General features: G+C 38.9%; 1 protein-coding gene across 4 annotated transcripts in view; it reads left to right on the top strand.

The window, feature by feature from the left end:
* The window catches only part of TRIO (trio Rho guanine nucleotide exchange factor), a 221,798-nt gene that overhangs the window by 52,904 nt on the left and 142,312 nt on the right, over window positions 1–26,582 (top strand). For all 4 annotated transcript variants that reach the window (XR_014942818.1, XM_085537841.1, XM_015854391.3 and 1 more), the window contains exons 2-7: window positions 4,292–4,366; window positions 9,674–9,788; window positions 12,317–12,509; window positions 13,128–13,640; window positions 15,991–16,113; window positions 26,126–26,317. Coding sequence is in view for 3 of the 4 variants with exons in the window: in XM_085537841.1 (XP_085393967.1) it covers window positions 4,292–4,366; window positions 9,674–9,788; window positions 12,317–12,509; window positions 13,128–13,640; window positions 15,991–16,113; window positions 26,126–26,317 (1,211 nt within the window). In the remaining variant the exon portion in view is untranslated. The remainder of the gene's footprint in view (window positions 1–4,291; window positions 4,367–9,673; window positions 9,789–12,316; window positions 12,510–13,127; window positions 13,641–15,990; window positions 16,114–26,125; window positions 26,318–26,582) is intronic.

The raw sequence follows: 26,582 nt of genomic DNA, 5'->3' as shown, positions 1-26,582 counted from the left end.
TGGTGGAGCTCTGCAAGTGTTTTTCCAGATCTTACTGATGAAAAGAAAGAATTGAATGGTTCTACTGACTTACTCTGTGCCGTTTCATATATAGTGACTTCAGCATAAAGATGTGAAGGGTTTCACTGTGATGCGTGTGAGTCTATTCAGGTTTTGTATTTTCCATAGGCTAGAGCAATCCTTAGAAACTGACCCACTGCCCTATTTTAAAAACCTCTACATAGCAAAATAAGAGAGTAGGAACCTGCTGTGTGCTCTCTTTTTCTTCACACTTGGAAAACATGGGAGGTAATGCATAAACAAACCTGTAGCTGACGTTTATCATATAAATCATAACTGATACTCAGAGCTGAATAAACCTGTAGGCTTTGGAGGGTTAAGATTAATGTCATCACTTGAGGTATGAAGGAAGAAAAAAAGGCAGACAATGAAACCTGAACGCATCAGTCTAATAATGATTTAATTTCAGTACATTTGCATCTTCTTTATTCTGCCTTTTGTTTTATTTGCCTTTTTTCTTAATAAGCTTGAAAGCAATTTCTTTTGAAATGCAGCTATGATGCCTTTACAATTGCAGGGAGGAATAGCTCAGTTTTCAGAATCTTGTAGTTAATATTGTTTAAGCCATGAAACAGAAGAAATGCAGCAATGTCTTGGAGCCCTTTTCATAAATATTAACTGATAACAGTTGTTGTCTCTAATCCCCCAAAAAGTTCATGAACACGGAGGGGCAGTGAATGCAAGAAGCTGTGCAGAACCTAGAGGTATGGAGATGCTTCTTGGGTAGGAAACAGCCTATCTTTATTTATTTATTTATTTATTTAGAGGCAGGGATGAGAAGGGCGGTACTGTAGGGTGCAGCCCAGTGGAGGGGGCACTTTTGCTGTTGTATCCTATGATGAGGCAAATGACATGGAATAATTCCTCTGGAATCAGAAGAGAGCAGAAAGCATCAGTGTGCCCTGTGATGAGTCTCTGGCTTCTTTTTTGTTTGTGGCTGTAAAAAGATCTGGATTTTACGTTTCAAGGTGAAAAGTAGTTGTGTTTGTAAATCTGCAAGTTCAGGATGAGTGTTCCTTTTTAGCCTGTTTGTCTTTTCAGAAAGCTTTTTCTGCTATGTTTCAAGCAGGTTTTGAGGCAGCAATGGATGAGCATTTGTTCAGCTTCTTCACAAAGGGATGCTGCTCTCAGCCTCAATTTCCTATTCTTTTTGCTGTCTCAGTAAGATAATTCTTGTGAAACTGGTTTATGCCCTTGCATAGTGAGTTCGTGTGATTTCAGTTTGCCTCAGCAGAGCATCAGTGAAGGTACCTGAAAATGCCAAAGAGATTTCAGTATTCCTGCAGCAGTAACACATCTTCAGGGAAAGTGTAATTGTGTTTTTTATCTCTGTTCTGTAGTTGATCTGTTAGCTTCAAAGATGCATGTGCCACTAGTTCATCTGTAGCCTTTGCTTGTGTGGCTATGACCAAATCCTGCAGTGCAAGATGATTAACAGAGGTACTGTATCTGAAGGACCCCTCTGCCTTACACTGGGGCAATGATTCTCTCAGATGTGTGAACCACCGAGCAGGGCATCGAGCTGTTACTATGGATCTGAGTTGCTTGCTCTACCTCAGTGCTTGGGGACCTCTGCTGTGTGATGCAATCCTTCAGTAAGCGCTGGGTGGTGGCACTACTCCAGTGGGAGGCTGTGCTCACGGAGCTCTGGGAATTTGTAATTCTGAACACTTACTGCGGAGAAGCATCTCCTAAATGGAAGCGGGCTCCTTGTCCACGTGCTCCTTCAACTACTTATGCTGCATATTAATTAGCATGATTTGAGCTCCCTCCTCCCAGCAGGCAGTTGGAGGAGTGTCTGTATGATGTGCGGGGCAGCAGCAGGGTAGGTGCTGCCTATTCAGAGCATTTAGCCATAATCAGGTCTTCCTTCCGTGGGTGCTGAAAGGGTGATGTTCCTGTTTGGGGAATAGAAGTGTCTGTGAAAGATGCAAGGATAGGATTCGTTATTAAAATCCACATTCAGAGTAAAAAAAGAAAGATCATATTGGACTTACTGAGTGGGGAAGTGAACAATAAATGCGTACACACTGTGCCTGTAAGGGCAGCAGCATGCCCACTGCTGCAGCCTTTGTCCATCATGGGGGATGGGGAGGATGATGTCATCTCCTGGCTTGGATGACGTCACCTCCTGTAGCGTGCAGTAGCGGTGGGTCCTGGCCACTCAAAATACGGTACTTTATTGCCTCATTCATCCTTCTTGCTCTCTGTGTTCCACCATCTATTGTAATCCCCACAGCCTTTTCTTTTAAGCCTTAATGCTGCGGAACTGGAATAAAAACAATGTGTTTAGAGCAGTATAGGAGTGCAGTAGGAGGGGTGATCCGAGGCAGTGAGCTGCAAGGATGCACAGACCTGGAGCCAGGAGTTGCCGCAGTGACTGGGCTGCTCACCTACAGCCACCCCTTCGTGCCCATAGAAATGGATGTGCTCTGGGCAGAGTAGGCTGTGCACCATCCGAGGTGCTGCAGGCAGGCTGCAGGTTGGAAGGAGCAGGCAGGGTAATTCTGGGTTAAAATAGAAAGCAAACACAGCGCTAGTCACTGCATGCTTTGTAGGTGAGGAGAAAGTGTTTTCTACCTCCAAATTTGCTGTAAAGAAAAGGAATTTCTGTAGAAAACTGCAGGCTAAATCAGCATTGAGCTTACAGCAGACAGCTGAAAGCACAGCACAGCAAGCATTCAGCTCTGGAAGTGTGCCTGCATGCCCTAGCAGTCAGCTGAGACCCAAGTACTTCAGGATGGAAAAAGATATTTGCTGTCTCTTTAGATTGAGTTATTTAAGCCCAAGGTTGTCTTAAACTCGTGGTTATAGCTTTAGTTCCTACTGAATGCAGACACAGTAGGAATCAAACAGTAGCCAGTTTCAGTAAACAACTGCTACTCCTTAACCAATACATTGTAAGTGAGGCAAGAGGCCCCTTCTGGGCCACCTGCAACCCTTGGGAGTCTTGGGGCTGGCAGGAGGCGGATCCCTGCCCTCCTCAGCCATGGTGGGCCTGGTGCTGCTCCTGGCAGGGTGCTGCCTGAGGGAGCGCTGCGCTGCTGGTCCGCTGCTCTGAGAGCTCCTGTCCGGTCTGGGATTAGTTGTGTTGTGGCTTTCACAGGGAATCAAACATGGAACTAGCTAGTGAGATTTGTTCAGTGTTGTTCTGTTTGCAGTCAGTGGGTGGTGAGACAATATCCCAGCTGAATGCTTGCAGTGAAATGGGAGGACACTGCTGTGGCCTGCATATGTGATATTTCTTATGATGTTTCTCTGATGCATTTTTAAAGAATGCCTGGTGGTTGCCAATCTGCAGTCCTCCACAGGAAACCTGTCATGCTGCTTCACTCACCTTTCAAGAGAGGTGAGAGCTGCTGAGCATCACTGACAGGTTCTGCTACCCCCTCTAGAAAGGAAGAGCAATGCATTTTTGGAGAGGCTGCCGTGTGCATACCTGAGCTTGCTCTTGTAGTAACTGCTAGAAGCTGTCAATAATTAAGAAGCTTATTTTATCTCAGAATAGATACCATCTTCAAAGATGATTTGTTGCTGTTTAAAGGAAAAGTTCAGAATCTGGCCACAGTAATGCAATGGAAGAGAAGATTAGGGCAAGCTGGTAATCAATGGCTTTGCAAAATTGACTGTAATCGCTCCCCCTAGGGACCACTTAAAACTGTGTGTGTGTAGAATTAACAAGGCAAAACATGACTTCTTTTACAAGATCCTGCTCTTGTAAGGCAGCGGAAAAAGTGCAGCTTTATCTCTGATTCTGCTTGTGGAAGTGATGTAAGGAAAATCAAAGCTAAATAGTGATGTTGTATTAGGCATTTATTTATTTATTTTAATTAGAGGATGGAAAGTGCTTGGTGCTTGCTCTAAAGGTGTCTTATTCTCATTAGCTTGATATTGCTCCTGTGCTTGAGCTAAAGTCTGAATGTTTAAAGTAACAGGAGCCAGGTGATGCTTATAACTTACGGATGAAAATGGCTAATGGCAGTGTTCTGTCTTTTACTGAGTCTTGCTATCATGCTATGATGTTTGTGTTAAGTTAGTCAGAGCAATGACTTGATTATTGATAAATGTTAAATGTTTACTTTTTGCAGTCTTTTATTATAAGATTATCTTAATTGTTATTGTTTTAACACCGAGATTGTTTCCCAGAGGTAAATGTTACACAGCACTTTAATTAAATATAGTAGTTTGTCTCTGATTTTCTGACTAATTATCTTCTATTGATGTTTTTCAGGGTTTCGCAAAAATGATGAAATGAAGGCTATGGAAGTTTTGCCAATTTTAAAAGAAAAAGTTGCATACCTTTCAGGTACAGTTCTTTTCTTTTGTTGTATAGAGCATAACTGTTGTATCAGTTGCATACAATGTGGTACTTTAAATACTAGAGCTGTCATTGCAAAAATCACAGAGATGTAGGACAGCAACAAATACCATTAGGTATCCCAGATGTAACATAAAGATTGGTGTGAAGGGATCTATAATAATAAAGGTGTGTGTTTTGTTAAATGGAGAGCAAATGTCTTGTCCTGCAACTCTCTGCGTATCCAGTAATGCTACTTAAAACAAATTCCTGTGCTGAAATCATATTCCTTGATTCTTCCAATCAAGGAATCCAATTCTTCTGCTGGATAGTTTTACAATGTTGCCGTTGTTACGGGTCAGTCTGAGTCATGGGGGAAATATCCTTATTGCAGAGGTGAAGTTTCAGTGTGTGTCCTTTGAAGCACACATGTCTAGATGGTGAAATGAGTTAGCATCTAATTTAACCTATCTCTTGCATAGACTTTGAATGTTAGTTGTTTATTTAAGAAGAAGTAGCAGAGGATTTACCAATGTGTAACACACTCTATAACTCAATAACTTTACTTGCTGGAATGATGACTGTCCAAGGTGCTTATTCTTGTGAACTGCATTTTGGGTCTGACTTTCTGAAGTAAGTACTTCCAAACCTGTTGGGATGAGTCAGCATCATTCTCTTTGCCATAACTGTAGTGTCAGATGACTTGGATGACAGCTTCACATTTAGAAGTTGGTGTTTATTTTTGTTTCTTCTGTTTTTGTTTCTTTTGTTGTTTGTTTTTGTGTGTTTGGTATTTTTTTTTTTGCGGTGAGGGGGTGGGAAAGGGAATGATTTATTTGGAAGTAAAGAAATAAGATTTATATTCGATAAAGCATAAAAAATAGTCCCCAAAATTGCTAGAGATTTGCTGTGGATCACAATGCTTGCAGGTGCAGTGAGGAGTTTACAGTACTTCATCCTTTCTGTGCTGCTAAGTATCATTCTAAAACAAAAATAGTGTTTTGTAAAGTGACTGACATAACAGACCAGTTTTCTGATAATCTAGGTTGTCTTGATGCTTTTCCTTATAAATTATAATGTTGATGAAGTCTTGCTTAAAACTATATTTTCAGAGGAAAGGAAAAAAGTAAATGGAATTAAATACATAATTTTGATCCCTCGTTGATGTTTTGTTTTGGCCTTCCTTTATGGCATTTCAAAAAAGAAAAAAATCTGTTTCCATTCCAAAACCCCTACATTTCCAGATTATCCAGAGCTTAGTTTAGACCCCTTAGGAGGGAGGTGAAAGATGATAGGCTTTCTCTAATGTGTGCTTTTTAACCATTTGGCCTTCTCAAAAGGCACTAATGCTGTGAAAGTAAAGAAGGCTAAATGTAAGCTGAAGATGGAGATGATAGATTATTAACTAAGGGAGATGAGGAGCAGGCAGGCAGTAACGGTAGCTAGTGAGCCAGTGTGAGGGTAGTTAACTTCTGATGGAAGAGCGGACCAAACAGCTGTGGGCAATGAGTTTGGCTGGAGGTGATCTGCCAAAATCCATACTGTTTCACATTTCCATTGAAAGTGAGTATGAAATGAAACAAAACACATCAGTAATACAAGCAATTTAAACAAACAGTGCCCTCTCAAAACCAAACCAAACTAACACCACCACTGGGGCTTATGCATTTGGGAACAAGGTCTGTCAAATCTTATATCTGGGAATATACAAATATGTGAGAACATTGGACTACTGGCTTACAGAGGCTTTCAGTGTGCATACCTTTTTCATTCAAAAGCACAACTTCTGCTTTAGTACTTGGTATTAGTATTTATAGGTACAGTAAGTAGTTAAGGTTTGTAGAGTAGGAAAGAGATTTTGGATTCCACTGCAGTCTTTATACCTAAATAATATTCTTCATTCAAGCACCAGACTGTCTCACTGATAGCTATTTCTTAAGCCATTCTTGAAATAAGGTCCTGAACCAATCAGAAATCTTAGTGTATTAAGACTTAAGGCCCTTGATATCAAACACCTTCTACTGAGGTACTACTTTCACTTTGACTGCACTGCATTGCAGTTCAACTCTATATGAGCTTCCCTTTTTGTCTCCAGTAGGTGCTTCTTCAATCTGTTTTAGGCTGTAATTATAAATTGCTTTGTTTCAGTCTTTCCATTTGTTTGCATGTGTACACATTTTACACATCTGCTCAATATGAATTTTTATTTTTATTATTTTTTTTGCACAGTCTGATCACTTTTGAAATGGCTGTTTCAGTCACTGCTTTTTCTCTGCCATAAACCACAGTAGGTTTGATGTGATTCACCCTTGGGTTTCTCCTGCATCGTCACAATCTAGTCTAGTCTCTTTTACTGAACTGTTAATGACGTGTTTTTGTAAATGAAAAAGATGAGTGGGTTTTTTATAGTCTAGTATATCTGAATATGTATTTAAAGAGAAGAGAATTCAACTACCTTGTCTCTGTTATCTGTGGCACAGAGCAGGGTAGCAGACTTTTTTGTTTTGTTTCAAAGAAATACAAACTACATGCTGTACAATGGACAAATGAGAGCTATAGTGCACTTACTCATCTGTGCTTTCTAAAATCTGTGGGCTGTGTGCTCAGTGTCCAGTCTTGAGCCTCCCCATTGAAGCTCTACGCTATTCCCATTCTGTTATCAGTGAGTGGGGATAAGAGATGGGCACCTCCCTCTCCATAAATATCTGTTGCTTAGATTTGCTTAAGTATTTTGAGAGTAGTTGAAAAGGCATTTTCTAAGAAAAAAAACTACACTGTTCAACCTGATCAGTTTTAGTGCCATTTGGAGACCATTGACAAGACTGCTGTTAGTGATGTAAGCTGGACAGAAGTGATTCATGTTAGCTGACTCATGTGAGTTGATCAGCTACTTGTATGACACATCTTGGCATAAACAAAGAGAATATCTCAATACCACGGAGGTTTTGTACAAACGAAAAAGGGTAGAAATGGAAGTCTGACTGATGAAAGCAGTAGCTTAATATGTTTTTGTAAAACCGAGGCAAAAAGAGGGCTGACTTGAACAAAGGCTATTGTGAGACAGGAAATTCCCACCTGGTGCCTAATGCATTGTTACTTTAACGTTCCAGTTTGTGTATGACACAGGAGCATCAGGAAGAAAGGAAATGAGAGTAATTTATTGGAAAAGGCCTAAGTTTGGCTCTCCAAGCATAAAGCTGATAAAAGCTTTAGCAGATGAAAAGAAAAAATAAAAAAAAATGTTGTATTCTAAAGCCCTAAGCTTAATACTTAACAATCTTAATATTTGGTTTAAAACTTGATAGTGGAACTAATTTTGCCAAAAAATGAATCTGTATTCATTTTTTCATTAGTCATCTAGACCTGAAATTTGTGTGACGAATTTTGTCTCCAACAACTGAAAATTTCAGGATGTGATTTATCTGGAGTTTATGAACCACAGTTTAAAAATGATGATGATTATTATTTTATTATGATTTTTTGTGGTGTACATGGTGCTGGGAGCCATGTGAGACAGTGTCCAAAATAACCTAAAAAAAAATTCATATTTCTTTTCTCTTTCATGGTGGAAAATAACATGATAAGGTAGTTGATTTGTAGGAAAGACCTTGAAGGCAATCTGAGAGGTCTGTATATAACAAGGAATTTGTTTAAAATAACTTGGAGAATGTTAAGACAGTATAATGTATCCTCTTCACTGTCAGCTTCTGCTTTTGGAAGAAGAATTTCTACCTGGAGCGATCAAATACTTTCTTAGGACGGTTCAGATTAGTAATGTTTTCTAGTTGAAACCTAAACTTTGTAAGTGTATAGCTGAGGGAAGCATTACGGGCTGCAGCAGCCTTATAGCTAAGATCAGTAGCTTTGAGGTCTGCTGGCCATTCTGGAGCTGAGCAGAGGCTTGGGCTGCTTCTCTGATCCTTTGTACTTCCTTTCTTGCCTTTTGGCCTATCTTTATCCCATCTCTTGCTATGCAAAAATTCTCAGCATTCTCTGAGATGAAATCCCATCAAGGCTAAACTTAACCCTCTCCACTAGAGTTTAGTTGTTTTTGCTCTCTTATCCTATTTAAGAGGGTCATAGAAGACAAGAAGATGAATTTCCTTTTATGTTTAGGTGTTTCTGACTCTGCAGCTTGACAGAAATCGGAAGCAGCTTTTCCTTTTCTGAGTTTTAGTTAGTGACTCATGGAGCATGTGCCCAGTACAGGCACTCTGGGGTCCTGGGCCTTGGGTCTGCAGCAAGCACGCACAGGTTGCACTGGTGAGGACACTGGTGGATGTCCGAGTAACTGGTTCTATTCATTTCCTCTTGGTCTGCCTTTATAAGGAGTTCTTTAAGACTCTCTTAATAACCTGCTTTTACAATGAGGAGCTAATTAAATGAGAAAACACTTTGGTTACGGGATGGTGTTTCTTAGTGTTTCTGTCGGACAGGAGAAAACAGCCCACACACATCTGTAGTTGAGAATGTATATGTGAAATTCAATTTGTAGGAATAGGTTGATGCTGTTGTGTGATTGTCACAGAGAGGGGATACTGACATACGTGTAACATGGAGTAATAGTAACATTTTGTTTTCACAAGCAATGCATTTGATGTAAAATAGCATTTTCATTTTGACTACAGTAAATACATGCAGTGTGACAAATAAGATGGATACATTTCTCTCAAAGTCACATTTTCTTACTCTTTGTATTGAAAGGACTCAGAATTTCCTTGTTTTGCATTGCTAACAAAATGCAAACAAAATTGCTAACAAAAACAAAAACTATTAAATAACAATACAAAATCTGCACATCAGAATAAGGTGAAAATATACAAACAAAATGCTTTAATGGTACCTATATACTCATCTAGTGTATTCTACACCTAAACTTCATACTAGTTAAAGAAATTAACGTTGAGAGTATTCTCTAAATGCTTGCTGAGTCTACAGTTAAATTTAATCTGTGTAACTGCTGATTCAAAAGTTAAATATATAATAAAGCACCATTGCTAGAGGTATCAGACTGTCCATCAAATGGAAATGCTTCTGTAGTATGTATGTGTAATACTATAGTTACTCTTTGTTTCAATTGTTTTAATTTATTTTTGACAGATACTTCCTCATTGTAGGAACTGGGACAGTGTGCTCACTGATATTCCCAACATGGAATCTAAATGACCGTGTTGGCACTTAACTTGAAATCTTTTTAAAATGGGTATGCATTCAGTAGCATAGGAATTAGGTTTTCTAAAAGCAATATAAAGACTACATTTGCAAATCAGAATGATGTTAGACTGTGGGTTTTTTTAAATGTGTTTTATTTTTCAGGTGGCAGAGATAAGCGTGGAGGCCCCATTCTAACGTTTCCAGCACGTAGTAATCATGATAGAATACGGCAAGAAGACCTTAGGAGACTAATTTCATACCTAGCTTGTATTCCAAGGTAAGTGCTGGTCACTTGATAGACTCAGAGGCTTTGCAGAAAGACAAATGCAATGTACTTCGGTGCACTCGCAAGCTAGAATATATTGTGTGGACTGAGGTTGTCACAGCGCTCCTGTCTGTTAATTGTGTCAGATAAGTTTTTGCATCCTGATACAACACAGTAATACCTGGGAGAAATATACGTAAAATTTCTTGTACAGGTCTCAGATAAAACTGCAGATTTGTCTGTGAAAGTATTGATGTCAGTGAATTATAAAATAATTAAGCTATTTATTACAATGCATTATTACACAAATCACCAAATCTAGTGCTTGCACATTTGTGTGTATGTACATATATATATTCCCTCATGGTTCAATAGATATATATTCTTCATTATATGTACATTGTTCAGATAGAGCTTTGTTTTGAGTGATACAGCTTGCGAGAAAAGTGAGCCTTAGACCCTGATTTTAGGTTTATCTCAGATTCTGCCAGCATCTGATACACACTGAAGCAATTGAATATGCTTGAATATGTTTGCATGTGAGATAGCAGTTGTCATTATAGTTAGAAAAAAATCCTGGTGCGGTATACCTCAATACAATTTCTTATACAATAATAAATTTTTTTGTATAATAAAATAATAATATTTCTATGAGTTCCTAATTTGTAGTCATTTTTTGTTGTGTCTGATGTGTCAAATGTCAGTTTCAGATTGGCATAAGTCATTAAGCAAAGAAAGACAACTCCCCCCAAATAAGCATTCTAAAAGTCAACTTCAGTGTGGCTGTGGCCTTCCTATGGAGTAATTTTTGGTAATTCTGGTTGTTGTGGTTTTTATTCAAGCGCAGAGGGTTTTTTTAATCATTATTTTTAATTATTTTTTATTATTAAACTGAGAGATTTGGAGAGATAGAGGAAGGAAAAGGGGAAGAAGTCTTGAGATTTTTACCTCTGAATTCACTGGAATTCATATTTGAATGTTTGATGTATATTCTGACACTCTAGAGCTTCAAGTTACTGGATAAGTTAGTAGATAATATGCATCAGAATAGGCCCTAGAGAGTTTTCTAGAGAGAATCTAGAAAAATATAGCTGTGCTCTCAAGAAGGAATTTAGCAACAAAATAGATTTAAAGTAGAAGCTTTTTCACAAGCCCTTTTTCACAAGGGCTATGTGATTGAGACTGGGGGGCCCATCTGCATCACATGGTGAGGGGCTGCTTTGTGCAGCCTTGTGGATGACTAGGTGCATGCCTCACAAATTAGTGGCAAGCTCTCTTACTCATGAATGGATAGTTTGTGTGGGAGGGTAGGGATAGGTTGAGCAGCGCTCAGAAGTAGTGTGAAGCTTTTAAGTAGTGAGTGTGTCTTAACTTCAAAACAATATTTGTATTTGTCCTTTTAATTTTGTGATGCTCTTACAAATATATATATGGTGTGGTCAGAAAAATTTGAAGTTATAATTGGCTCTGCATGTGTTCTTCTGTTATCATTGTTATTTTTGGGCAGATGGGAGAGACAACAATTATCATGATAAACTCCTTTTTAAGCTGTTTTTTTCTAAAGCCAACATTAAAACAACTCCTCTTCTAAGGAAGTTATATTGCTACTCCTTTCAGCAGCACTTCAGCTCTCCAGAGTCAGTCATAACTCAACTATCACATAGTGTGACCAACAAGACTGTTTAAAAGATGCCAATTGAAGTGTTCTTACTTCCTGGAGAGTCTAAAAGCCTCGCCACACAAATTCCAGAACTGCGTTTATGTTAGTCACATCCCTGCGAGAGATTCATGTACTCAGACCGTGGACGTTTGGTCTCTTTTGATAGTCTGTTGGTTATGACTCGATTTTGAAATACATTCTCTTTTCATGTTAACCTGTTCCTGTTGTTCTCCTGGAACAAAATCAAAGTTTCTGGTGTTGGTGGTGATCACTGCTGTTGATGAGCTGTACAAAGTATACTAAGTGCACAAGAGAAGAAACAAAATCTGCTGTTCTCAGAGGAGTTGCCAGGAAATTTGAGTATCAGCTCTGCCAACTTTTGGACAGCAAAAACAAGCTCAAATTTTGTAGAAAGAAGTTGATATGGTTTTCTTCACAATGATAAAATACTTCCTTGTCCATCATATATCCAGAAACTGATCTTGTCACGGAAGTGATTGTCAGTAAGGGTTTTCATCTGCAGACTGTTATTTTTAACTCTCAAATAATCTGGGATATCCAAAATGGTTTACTGAATATTGCAGAAGTGGTAGGTAAGAACAGCTTATCAACTTCTGTCTTTTAGAGGTTCCCCTCAGTGATTAGAAAAACATGGACATTATTATCAGTAAAGCGTGTGCTCAACAGAGACATCTGTAAATGAATTATGTATTGGTGCTTCTGTAAATGGTGACTTCAGTGTATGTGTGGGGTGAAAGTGATGCAAGTGATTGTTCATTAGGTCAGCACACTTCAACTAGGAAGTGTGTTGCTGTTAAAGTGCTGTCTGTGTTTGAATTTGTAACACTTGTTTGATAACCTTTTCTTCTTTCTTCTGCAGTGAGGAAGTATGTAAAAGAGGATTCACTGTCATTGTAGATATGCGTGGGTCAAAATGGGACTCTATAAAGCCTCTGCTGAAGATTTTACAGGAATCCTTCCCATGTTGTATTCATGTTGCACTGATAATCAAGCCAGACAATTTCTGGCAGAAACAGAGGACTAACTTTGGCAGCTCTAAGTTTGAGTTTGAGGTAATTTCCCCTATGCTAAGTGCATTTATATTTATTTCACTATTTAAGTACTCACTACCAATTGACATTCTCAGGTAAATAATGTTCTAGATGAGAAGAGATGTAGATGAGGCCCGTTGTTCTAGAGGGAATGTAGTTTCTTTCATATATATAAACTAGATGTGTACATCATCATATGTACTGTCTTTGAGCCTGGAAATAGATGGACTTTGGGTTTTATCTTCAAAGGGAAATCATTAGATTTTATATGTATTTTGTGTGTATTATGGTAATTGTTCTACCATGAACATTCCATATAGAGGAAAACAGCCAAGTAAATGAACCTTGCTATTGTCCTGCTGCTGATTTACAATACGCAAGTCAAAAGTTAATTAGAGTAGTAGCCAGAAGAGTCGTTTCTTCAATGTGGTGAGATAAAGAAACAAAATTTCTCTCACTGGTGAACAATACTGGCAAGATGGGAGGCTGATCACAATTGACATTGGTGAAGTCTATAAAAGAATTCACATGGACTTCATAAGTAAAAACGATCAACTTGTAAACAGCGAGAATCAAAAACTTGAAAGATACATTCTTTTCAGTAACAGCATTTTTTAATTTGTCTTTATTTTCTTTTAGACAAATATGGTGTCTCTGGAAGGCCTTACCAAAGTAGTTGACCCTTCTCAGCTAACCCCAGAATTTGATGGCTGTTTGGAGTACAACCATGAGGAGTGGATAGAAATCAGAGTTGCCTTTGAGGACTATATTAGCAATGCAACCCATATGCTGTCCAGACTGGAGGAACTACAAGATATATTGTCAAAAAAGGAAATGCCTCAGGACTTGGAAGGTGCTCGCAATATGATAGAGGAACATTCACAATTAAAAAAGAAAGTCATTAAGGCTCCTATTGAGGACCTTGATGTGGAAGGACAAAAGTTGCTCCAGCGAATACAGAGCAGCGATAGCTTTCCCAAAAAGAACTCTGGGTCAGGGAATGCAGACTTACAGAACCTTTTACCCAAAGTATCCACCATGCTGGACAGGCTGCACTCAACACGGCAGCATCTGCATCAGATGTGGCATGTGCGGAAATTGAAATTGGACCAATGCTTTCAGCTCAGGCTGTTTGAGCAGGATGCTGAAAAGGTAAGAGGCTGGGGAGGGGAAGGTAAGTGGGCACTGTCATTAGAAGGAACAGTGATTGAGTGACTTGAGTAAGAAGGATAATTGCAAGTAGTGTCTTTTTTGTCTTTAGAGTTGTTTACTAGTCCTTTAATAAGAAATAAGGTGGGATTTATTTTTTTTTTTTACTGATAGTGAATCTTAGTCTCCCAAAGTAGAGGGGATGAAGTAGTAATTCTAAGCTGTAAAGAACACAGGTAACTTTCACTGAAGGTAAATTTAAGTGATGATGACTTAAAGTTTTTGCTTTGGTACATTTTTGCTCCAGAGAGATGCTTTTGCAGGTATCAAATGAAGATGAATGCTTCATACTTTATTAATGCAGATGTTTAAGGATTATATTGGTCTCTTTTAGAGTGACCTTTGGGATTTGAATGACAGACAGTCAACAAAGTCTGAAGAGACTGACATGGGAAGCTGCTTTATTGATGCCAAATTTAAGATCCCAGGCTAAAAACTACTGTATTTTTTTTTTTTTTACAATGCATATGTCATTGACAGAGGACTGACTGATTTCAGAGTGCTTTGAGTTAACCAGTTGTATTGAATGATGAAGTCCTTGATTGTCATGGAACTTAAGTGTCAAGGACCACTAGAGCAGGCAGTGCACTGTTAGATGAGCTCAAATAAGATCTGTTTTCATGAGAAATGGTTTTGTGATCATTTGTTAACTTGCTACTGTGGAACAAATAGCTTTGAGGAAAGATGGGAAGCTTTTCTGTGGGAGAAGAAATAATAGACTATTCAATCAAATGGGAAGTATGGTCTTTGTCAGATTTTGTAAAATATTTGACATAAAAATGCCTTAGCTGGGTGAGACTAAAGGTCTGTGTTATACTAGTATTCTCTCCAGTTGTGGTGATTAGCAGGTGCCTGGGGAAGAGAAAACACAGAGCAAGCAGATATATAGTACTTCTGCCTCTGTCTTCCTCTGTTTTCTTCCCCTGTACTTTCCTGTTCCCTGATCATTTCTGCTCAGGGGCTTTCATAACAGTACTTCAAATGTTTTCTACTATGTTTAAAAAAGAAACATCTGAACCAAATAAAGCAAGTGTTTACTGAATGGATGCAGCTGAAAATAGTAGAGGCATGTGTAAGGAGTGGAGAAAAAATACAGTCAAGTAAATTTAGAGTCACAAAGTTGGAAAAGAGTAAGCCAGTGCTGTACTATTGTTCTTTCAAGACCCAAGTACGTTTTAGCAACTGTTCAGTGATTCATGGAACAAACAAAATATATTTTGGTTTTGAAAGAAACGTACTTCATTTACTTATCTAAAAATTGCATACCTAACTAGGGCTTTAAGACACTCCTTGTCATATACTTGAGCCTGGGAAATTGATCTCTATCCTGCCATGTGATTGTATAAGCTCATATCTGTATTTTCTAGATTCCTGATTCCAAGAATGATTCTATATTAGATTTGTACATTCATCTTGCAAAATCTTCATTCCCTAATCAACCAGTAGAGTAGGATTTAAAGGATGGTTTCTGTGGTATCATAACCCATTTCTTGGTTAAGGCTCATGTCTCAATGGACTTGTAGCCTTTGATAATTGACTTTCAAGACCTGTCTGTGTTAAACCTCACCCTTTGCTGTGCTGTTTGTTTTGTGAAAACTTCATCTTTCAGTGCCATTGCTGATGTACCTATGAACTTCCAGTGATGGCCATTGCTAGATATTTCCTAAATTTTGTTTGAACATTAAGATGCTTTTCACAGAGACATATTTTCAAGTTTGTTAGTAAATTTTTTTTCTGGAAGAAAGATGTCTGTAATACTGCTAAAGTTTTATGGTTTTTGTTTTTTGGTTTTTTTATTTTCTACGTGGTACAAAATTTATTCTCCAATCTGTCATAAAGTTATGAACTAAAAATATCAAACTTGCTGAAGGACATGATCAGAAGGAACAAATTTATAATTGATTTCCATGAGCTGCCATTTTCGTTCTAAATTACTAAACTGTTGACGTTATGAAATGCTGACATTAAAGACCTGAATAAGCTTAGTAATGGAGCTATGCTCCATGTGTCTTTGTTTACTATGATTTCCTACTAATGAAATTGATTTTATTGTATTTTGAGATAAACACCTAAATGAAAGGTTCAGCAGCCTCAGCTGTTGGTCCAAGAAGTCAGATTTCAGCACTCATTTGTTTAAAATATACAGTAACTTACAGGAGAAAGAGTATCAGGATGAATTTTCATGGCCTTAGGTTCTTTCTGTTGTCTTTGTTCAAAGGTTTCTCATGTTACTTGCATATAATTTTTTCCATAACAAATGAGTTATTTTTTTTTCTGTAATATTTTCTTGTAGATGTTTGACTGGATCACACACAACAAAGGTCTGTTTCTGAACAGCTACACAGAAATAGGAACCAGTCATCCCCACGCAATGGAACTTCAGACACAGCACAATCACTTTGCCATGAACTGTATGGTAAGAACAGGCCTTACTTGACAGCACTGGCACATGTATTTTCTCTTCATAAAAGCAGAACTCAGAAATCATACACACGAATCATCCCTTCTTTAACAACTAGTACAAAGCCGTATTTGAGCAGTGAAATCATATGATACAAGAAGAAGATAAAGGATAGCTCAGCACAGAGGTACTGTAATCAGGCAATTAAAATATTTGGACCATTGGTAATATTTGGTGCAACCTTAGAATTTCTGAAATACGTGAATTCAAACTTAGAGAACCTGGGATATGTGCTTGAGGATGGTGTTACATCTGTGGGAATTGTATGTAACATGACTTATAAACAAACAAACAAAAAATTCCACCACCACCAACAGAAAAAAAGTCTCAGTATCTTCTGAATAGATTGCATCTTAGGTACAACTGGTTCTGAGAAGTGACCAGTAACTGACCCCAGTGTAATATTTTTACTTTTTGATTGGAACACAGAACTCTCATTTCTGATGTAGTGGAATGGAGCTAAAACAAACACTTTTCTTGTCAAGTATGATCTTGAGATGATTCATCAGTAGGTTGCAATTAAGAATGAAATTTGTAATTGGCAGTGAGTTAAAGATGCTTATTATCAGTTTTATGAATGCCCTGTTTGGAAATGAGGGCTAAGTTGTCAAGCATACTTTGGTACTTTTTCACAAGGAGGTCTGGAGGTGTATAAGTAACTTTGGGAGTCTGGGCTTAAATCCAGTTCCTGGCTTTCAGGGACTGGAAGAGGAACACTACCATGCTTGTTAGAAATTAACATCTTTGGCAGTTTAGGGATGGGAACTGAATTAAAGTATTGTCAGAACAATCAACTCTTACAAGAGTGTGTTTTTGTAGGACAAGGCTATAAAGTGTGGAAAGAAAGCATGGCAAAGTACACCAGGTAATTTGTCTTGCTGAAATTATAGAAGGGATAGTAAGGCAGGCCTTGTGTCTGGTATTGCCAGATGGGAGTGGAGGAGTACGTTTTCTTCTGCAACTCAAGTATGTTTGTGGAAGTTTCAAAATGCCATTGATTTTATTTATTTAAGAATAAAGCAAACATTGTGGAACATTGTAATGAAGTTATGTCATGCAATATCACAGAGGTAACTTTGACCTTTTGGTCAGAAAGGTGCAGGTCCCCTCAGTGGGCACAGAGAATTACTCCTGTATGGAGTAACAAATGCTTGTTGCTCATTGCTCTGTGCATTAAGTACAGCAGAAGTAAACTTAGAGAAGAACCATAGGTGTCATTGACATGAGATAACTTCTGGAACTTTTTAATTTTGGATAGCTTCCCATGCTGTTCTTGGTCTAGTACTCTAAAGGTTAAAGTTATTCAGTCTATTCAACTATTAATTAACGTTCAGCCTCTCCCTGATCAAATGCTTACCAAGTTGCTATGTTTTTCAGAGTTGATATGATATTTCTTACATGAATATTCTACCACCAGAGATGGTATTTATTTTTAACCCATCTACAGCAATGCAAATTTATTCAGTTGTGTGGTGTAAAGGAAGGAGGTATGACAATTAAGTATTGTAATACTTATATCTAGAAGATTTTGAAGGCTTTTCCATGTGATCCTAATTGGATCCTAATAGGTCTTGCTTTTCAGGCAGTTTCTTTAGGCTCACTTTAGGCACGGGAGGTCTGTTCAAAGGGTAAGTGCTGCTCAAGCAGCTAAATACAACCTCTTGCACTTAGTCACAGCTTAACCCTGATAATTGATGTTGCAGCTGCTTTTCTTAACACATTGTGATTGCCACAGGGCACATGGTCTCCTCACAGCAGGTGCTACCCTCCATCAATAGCTGGCCTGCCCATCTCCCCTTCCTCCATGAGTAGAACTTGGTTTTCCAAAGGGCACAGGAGGGCAGGTTTTACAGCTGCTTCTACTGAGCTTGGATGAGATGCCAAAAATTTAATCCAATCTTCCAGTTCAAAATGTACCATCTGGTTGTAAGCCATCGTGAAAACTACTTAGTTCCTGTCATCAGCAAGAGTTTGGTACATCAAGGGCAAACAGGATTTACTGACTGTTTCCTTTTTCCTTATGATGACTTTCTGCCATTTTTAGAAGCAGTACTACAGCACAAAGTGGTTGAAAGTGTAAGCCAAATATGGTAAAACAAAAAGGTGGAGAATACACTGGGGCAGGAAATAGAACCACTGTTTCAGCAGTAGACATCTTATGTATTAAGTGTGTGGTATACTGTTGTGGTTGCCCTTCAATGTACTGAAAGTAAGTTTATGGAGTTCTTAAGCTTAATATGTAGTCTGATTCTCATTGCAATGAAACTGTCCTAGAGAAAATCTGGATAGATGGAGTGATGTACATCAAAGGTGGAAATGTGCTTTGTTACCATTTGTTAATGCACATACATTGATGTGGCTAGAAATGCTCTCTGAAATGTACACGTTTTATATAATGTGCCATTATTGAAATCAAGCACTGATTAGTGGCAAGACCATTTACTTACAGGGCAAGTAATTCTCATCTTCCCTGTCTGTAGGGAAGAACAGTATCTCAGAGATTCTTTCCTCTAAAGATGAGAGTGGTTTTTCACTGTCATTTAAAAGGCCTGCTCTCAGCAACTAAAAACTGCCGTTGTCAAGTCCTGAGATTTATGTGAGCTAAGCAATACTATGTTTTAGCTTCACGTTCCTCTTTGGGTGACTAAACCAGTGCTTCACTTCTCAAAACAAGTTTTTAGTACCTTTTAAGGTAAAAACATGCAAATAAGACATCACAGGAGTTGTAAATATGAAAAATATCTCTCTAGTTTTTAAACTGCAAAAATAAAGAGGCTGTGATTGTACCATTAGTCTCGCATAGAAGAGTCAGAGGGGCTGATACTGTGTCTCTTCACTCTTTTTTTCCCCATCTATTTTCTTCAAGTCCTCTGGGAATTAAGGGAGACTAAAGCAGTCGTGAAATATGCGTGAGGAGTAGGATAATGTTGTCTATTTCAGTATTTTCTTCTACTTTTCTTACAAGATCAAATGGCCTTGCTTTTTCACTAAGCTCAAGTATGCCCCTTACTATGTAGGTATGTGGTCAAAATGATTGGAAAGAAGTTTAGTTTAAAAAAAAAAAAAAGAAAAGAAAAGAAAAGGAAAGGAAAGAAAAAAACACAAAAATGCACAAAAACTTTCCATAGAGGAAGTTGACTGCCTGCTGTTAAAGGGTGTGTTATCATTACTTCTTATTTCAGGATGCTGATAGGGGTTCTCAGTAGAATCTGTGTTTATTAGCTATAATCTGAAAAATCCTGTTACTATGTCAATCGTATGTATGTTTCTAAGTTGATTCATACTGTTTGCAGAACAAGCTGTTGGCATATACTAAACCATTTTTATCAAGATAGCAATCAATTTATTTCACTAAAAAAGAAAGTGCCAGAGATGAACATTGGTGGGAGTTTAGAGAACCTAAAATAGAAGTACGAATACAGTACTTGAATCTCACTGGGATTAGAGAGTTAAAAGTTGCAGGGATGACGTACTCGGCTTGGCTTGCTCAAATCCAGCCACAGGGACTGGTACAAAGGAAAACATTAAGAAGGTCAGGTGAGGTAAAATTGGCTTAGCTGACAGAGTGACTCTTCTGTGTTGTACTGTGGACATTTTTCACTCTGGATTCTTTTTGTATTTCAAATACATTTTATAACTACACAGAGTTGTCATTTGAGATAGACTCAAGCTTGGTATGAATCCTATATTCGCCTGAGCTTTCTGAGACTTCAGGAAACAAGACCAAATCCATAGGTTGTGAATTGTGCATTCTTTCTCAGATTACCTTGAAATGCAGATTTTCACAAAAGACTGGTAAATAAAAGAAAGGTAAATAGCGTAAGCTAACTCTTCTGTCCTATTTTTTATCTTTTAAGTAACAGATTGCTCATGCCGGGTTTTCAGTAAAAATGCATAGATAAAATTTCAACAATAAAACCTACCACTTGTCCAACCACTCTAACATCCCTAATAGAAAAGGTAAAACTTTCAAAATTGGAAATGGGCGGAAGAGCAGATATTATGTACTCAGTGACCTTGTTAGTATAATTTCAATTCAAGCAAAACCATAGGTTTGTGGTGTCCTTGAAGTTTTCCATTCACAGAATTATGGATACTGATCACACTGGGAGGATGTTTTGAGTTCACATCCATAAGGTATTATTTCTGGTACTACAGGAGTTAATGCTTGGACAGAAGCTTGGAGGCCACCAACCTGAGAAGGGACTGAAAAGGCAAACTGAGTTTGGACTATTTCCAGCCTCAGAGAGGTGCTCTGAAATCAACAAAATGGCATAGAATGAGCTATGTGTGCAAAATCTAGGAAGGATGAAATAAATAAAAAAATGTAAAGAGCAGTCAATTGGAGAGAAGCTAATGCAGTAACAAGTATGCTTATGTCAGTAGATGGTGATCTGTAAAAACAGTGGTGTTACTGCAAGGGAATGGTGCTTATTTCACTTTTGATAATTATTGTGGATGCTGAATGTAAGATTTGTAAAGAAATTCCAATGTTTTTTGTTTTTTTTTTAAAGTTGATCCTTCTGGAGATCTAGGCTCAGTTTAGGTCACCGTTCTTAATATCATGATGAGGAACATCAAAGTGAAAATGTCACAACTGTAATGGCGAGATGAAGTCACAGGCATTTACAGTGGGAGAGTGAAAGTAAATGAAAAGGAAGGGAAGAGAATGTAGCGGTGATGGTGTTGGACTAAAGAGTCTTGTGCCAAGTTTTCCCAGGTCTACCATGAAAAGTATAGGAGAGTGAGAAGAAAAATGTGAAAAAAGTTGAAATTGGGTGAAAAGGGTGAAATCGTATTTTAACTCACTGCAGTACTAATAGCAATAGTTAGTTAACTCAGAATATTTTGAGAATTTATGTAGCTGAAGGATAGATTGATTCCTTCTTTAATTGTGTTTTGTACATTGCTGATTTTATTTCTGTTCTGGGGAAGAGACCAGGTGACACCTCTGGTGGTTCTGCAGCCCACTTCGCTATTGCTACAAGAGAGATAATATAAGAGGTGCTTTAAACTTTAGATCATTAAAGCAGCTGTAACTTCATACATTAATACTGTATCTTACCTTAGTTGTAACTTCTTTGGTGAAGTGGCAGACAAATTGGAAATTCTGTTGCTAGAATACTGCTAAAATATTTTCATCACGGGCAATTAGTTTGTAACTCACTACAGTATATTATAGGGGTGTCATTCAGTATGCTTATGGATTGTATCACTGGAGTGGTTGTTTTTTTTTTTGACATCAAGTGCTGAATAATCTGTGTGTCAGAAAACTCTTATTTGGAATTTTATAGTAAACATTTAGTAAATGGGTGTGGGAAAATCAGGAAATAAAACAGAGCCTTCAGGCCATCTGCTGTATATTTTGTATTAGGTATGATAAAAGTTCAGACAAGCTGGCAGGTTTTCCCCTGTGTACTTTCTTTTCAGGCACACACCGGGGAATGACATAGTGCACTGCTGCTTGTGTTAAATCACTAATCGTGTTGCTTTGCTAAGCTGAGCAATCTGTCTTGTTGTTGTTGTTTTCATATGTACGTTCTCTGCAGGGAATAACTCTGCCATGAGGAACGTTCTGGGTGTTGTAAGGTGTCTTTTCAGCTTCTGGCTAAAGGGTATTGTGAGAGAAACTAATTGTACAATATACAGTAGTGTATTTTCTGTACATGCTGCAGTGCAGCAAGTTGAGTTCTTACTGTTTTTTACAACAGTTATGTGTAAGAAAAGAATATTAATTCCACATTTCAGCTTTTAAACATCTGCAACATACTTAGAGGCTGAATTTGCCTCATGCATGTTTACATGATGTAAAAGACATGCCTAGGAAAATATCTAATTGTTCTTTCTTTAAGTAAAACTGGGATGTGAATCCATACAGTGAATAAGAAGTCCATTCCTGGAGCCAAGGAAGTGAGCACCAGCTTGCTTGGAACGGTGCTTCTGAAACATTGCACAAAATTTGCATTTTTTGTTATAGTAATGACAGTGGAGCTGCCTGTCCCTTTGGAATATGGAACAGAATTTGTTGATCAGTTAAACATGGTCTAATTGTAGTGAATTGGTGTTTGATATTCTTTACCTCCTTAATTAAATGTCTTTTTTGGGTCATTGCATTCTAAAATGCTGAAATTTAAATCTTTAGTAGATGATCAGAGGGCTGGAGCACCTCCCCTGTGAGGTGAGGGAACTAAGGTTGTTTAGCTTGGAGAAGAGAAGGGAGACATTATTGTGGCCTTCCAGTACTTGAAGGGAGCATATAAACAGGAGGGGGAATGGCTGTTTACAAGGACAGATAGTGATAGGACAAGGGGGAATGGTTTTAAACTGAGACAGGGCAGGTTTAGGTTAGAGATTAGGAGGAATTTTTTTACTCAGAGGTTGGTGATGCACTGGAACAGGTTGCCCAAGGAGGCTGTGGATGCCCCCATCCCTTAAGAGAAAGGCATAGGTGTGTGAGGTAACAAAAAAGAAGATACTATGCAGGAGAGAAATATAGGCAACATAGCACCACTGTGCTCAATTTAAATGAACCAACTGAGGTATGAGCTGTCAGGAAAGTTTTATGTCCTCCCTTGCATTGATGCACACATAACTAATAGAGACCTGTGACAGTTATCGCTCAGACAAGTCAGTGCTGTGAGGCCTGGGGGAATCGCAGCACTCCCTCCAGCCAGCTTGTCAAAGGCCCTTGGCAGCAGCTGAATGCTGGCAAATAGCAGTTTCACCTGGGGGACAGCTTCTATGTGGTGTTGGGTGCCCATATAACAGTGTTCCCCCAACCTCTCTTGCTGGTAGGAGTATAGACAGACTTTGGCATAACCTCCTCATCAGATCTATGTGCAGTAATAAAACAGTATGGTTTTCTATCAATTTCAGGTTTTACTCTTCTGTCACTTGTTATATCTGTGGCCTTTACTGGGGGCTGTTGTAAGTGGTTCCTGCATGCATTGTTCTGTTTTTCTTGGCTCATTATGCTGTGTTCTTCAGCCCTTAACCAGGGGCAAGGCTGTGTTGCTTCTACTGCTGCTGCTGGCAGGTACCTGGGTGCTCTGCAGCATTTCTTAGGTACTGGAATTTCAGAAAGTACTGCACAAATAGTGAAGGAAAAGACAGAAGGGGAATGCAGCTTTGCAGGCCTGGAGCTTCAAGGAGTTCCGGGGGCCTCTTCTCAGTACTGGAGCAGTCAGAGATGGTTACCTTGCCCAAAGGAAGCTTGCAGTTGTTAAGGAGCTTTGTTGCCAAGCAAGGGAGCTGCAGGAAGAGGTCAGCAGACTTCCACAGCCTCAGAGATAATGAGAAAGAGATTGACCGGATCTTTTCCAGCTTGAAGATATGAGGCTACTAATTGTACTGATGGGAGGGTCAGGCAGAGTCTGTGCCTGCCTGTTCGGGAAGTGAGGGTTCCCAAGATATTAAAGGTTGGATGATAATGGTTCTGGCACGAGGAGTAAGGTTCCTGCTCCACCTCAAGATTCACAGCTGTAGAATAGGTTCACTGACCTCATAACTGTTGAGGAGCCAGGAGCTGTGTCAAATGAAGCATCTGTCTTGGCTGAGCATGAGCCACACAGGATCAGCAAGAGGAAGCAGTAAGTGATAGCAGTGGGAGACTCCCTTCTGGAAGGAACACACTTGCAGATGAGGTCATCTGATTCCTTGTATATCGATGTTTGCTTCTTACTGGGGGCCTTGGATTTGGGATGCTGGAGAAACACTACCAAAATTTGTCCAGCCCTCAGACTATTACCCTGCCATTCTTCCATGTTGAGCACACCAATGATACTGCTAAGATGACCTGGAGCATTGGCCAAGGTCATGGGGGAGCCAGGTAGTGATCTCAGTCCTGCTGGTTAGAGGGTAGGACTTAAGAAGCAGACAGATCCTGCAGATCAACAAATGATAACACAACTAGTAATTGCACAAGGGTATTTGCTTCTATGCTCACTGGAGCATTTACTGAGTCTTTAGAATGCTGGAGGATGCTTCCTTTTCTCTGCTCTTCATCCTCATGGGGGATCTCGCCCACCTCAAGATCTCCTGGAGGGAGAGCACTGCAGTGCACAATTCAGGAGGCTTCTGGCGCTGTTGATTGAGGAGGTGATGGAAGAAGTTTGTCTGCTTGATGTGATTCCCACAAACAAGGAAGAACTGGCTGGGGATATGAAGATCAGGGACTGCAGTCACTACAGTAACTATGAGATGATGGAGCTCACAATCTCGAGAATCACAGAATCACCATGGTTAGAAAAGACCTATAAGATCATCCAGTCCAACTATCCACCCATCACCAATAGTTCTCACTAAACCATATCCCTCAACAATACATCCAAACATTCTTTGAACACCTCCAGGGTTGGTGACTCCACCACCTCCCTGGGCAGTCCATTCCAGTTCCTGACCACTCTTTCGGAGAAATAGCGTTTCCTAACGTCCAGCCTGAACCTCCCCTGGCACAGCTTGAAGCCATTCCCTCTAGTCCTATCACCAGTTACGCGAGAGAAGAGGCTGATCCCCAGCTCACAACAACCTCCCTTCAGGTAGATATAGAGAGCAATGAGGTCTCTCCTGAGCCTCCTCTTCTCCAATCCCAGTTCCTTCAGCCGCTCCTCATAAGGCCTGTGCTCCAGACCCTGCACAGAATCCCAGGGGTTGGAAGGGACCTCCAGAGATCATTGAGTCCAACCCCTCTGCCACAGCAGGTTCCCTACACCACGTCACACAGGTTGGCGTCGAGGTGAGTCTTGAATATCTCCAGAGAAGGAGACTCCACAACCCCTCTGGGCAGCCTGTTCCAGTGCTCCATCACCCTCACCGTAAAGAAGTTCTTGTGCACATTCGTGCGGAACTTCCTATGCTAAATGATAAAGGGTTTGAAGCATTTGTTGTGAAATAGTACAGGGATTAGCTTCCTTGGATAAGAGAATGCTCAGAAGGACGTTTTATTGATAAATGTATACTAAAAATATATTTTTTAAAAAATATAAAAAAATACCTGATGGAGGGAGTAAAGGAAACAGAACCAGAGTATGCACACACACAAAATAAAAAATAATATATAAGTATTTTCTCTGGGAATTATTAAACACTGGAACGTGTTGCTCAGAAGGATTGTGTTGTTTCCACCTGTGAAGAACTTCAAAACCCCTTTGGATGTAGTCTAAAGCAACCTACTCTGTTTTGACCCTACTTTGAGCAGGGAGTTCAACTAGATGATCTCCAAAGCAGATTCCAGAAATCAGAGCATCAGCCTGGTTAGAAGTCTCAGCCCTGAACTGTGTACATATAGCTCTGGAAGAGTTACTCAGAAACTTTTTGGTAGTTAAATTATTCTTGTTTCTGGCTTTGAAGAAATCGGAAACACTTGTTTTCTTTATTTGTGTAACAGTTTGTTCATACAGAATCAAGAGCAGCTTTTAGATGCTTTAGGCCAAAATGCATATGTGAGTTAAATGGAAAGAAAATTGCAGTGACTAAGAGCCATCATTATGTAGTTCCAGTATGCTAGAGATTTTTACTGGTTTATGACCTTTTTTCTTAGTCCAGCTTTTAGTCTTAAGCTCTGAGGCAATACAATGACAGGAAAATTAAATCTAAACTATTGAACTCCTTAGAACAGAGTTCTGTATTTTGTTACTTAAAAAGTAGAAATGTTTTCAGAAGTTGGTGTAAAGACTTGTAGAACGATATTTCATTTATTCATATAATGGAGCAATCAAATGCCTATTAGTTTTACTTTTTATTTCCTATTTTGTCTGTGCTATGTGTCTTTTTGACCTGAACATAGGTGGTCAGTTCTTCCTCTGCTACATTACACACCTAGATTTCAAAGTCAGGCATGCACAAATATGTCACACAAAACCAGACTACTAAGCATAACTGTAATAAAGAATAGTTTTTATAAAAGTATTGGTATTCACTTAAGTGATCTGCAAACTTCAGTTAATCTTTCCCGTCTTATTCCCTACAGAATGTGTATGTAAACATAAACCGCATCATGTCCGTAGCAAATCGCCTGGTTGAATCTGGCCATTACGCTTCACAGCAAATAAAACAAATTGCTAGTCAGTTGGAGCAAGAATGGAAAGCATTTGCTGCAGCATTGGATGAACGTAGCACGTTACTGGATATGTCCTCCATCTTCCATCAGAAAGCTGAACAGGTTAGTGAACATGAAGGGAATCAAAAGAAGTTTCCACGTTGGAATGGTAAATTGTGCTGTTGTACTTTGTCCAAATTGAAAGTAAATAAATAGAGTGATTAAAAAGCAAGAATGTCAGAGCATTAATTTCTCCCAGTTTTGGATGATGTTTAAATGAAAATTTGTTTTCTGTAGGACAGCTTATTGTCTTCATATTCTGCCCATACTGTCTTGCTTGTATCAGTGCAGGGTCAATCTTAGCCAAATTACATACATGAATTAAAAC

The sequence above is a fragment of the Coturnix japonica genome, chromosome 2, assembly GCF_054131305.1.
Source record: "Coturnix japonica strain WE chromosome 2, WE-NBRP24, whole genome shotgun sequence".
NCBI lineage: Eukaryota > Metazoa > Chordata > Aves > Galliformes > Phasianidae > Coturnix > Coturnix japonica.
This window is presented reverse-complemented; position numbering and strand designations above follow the sequence as displayed.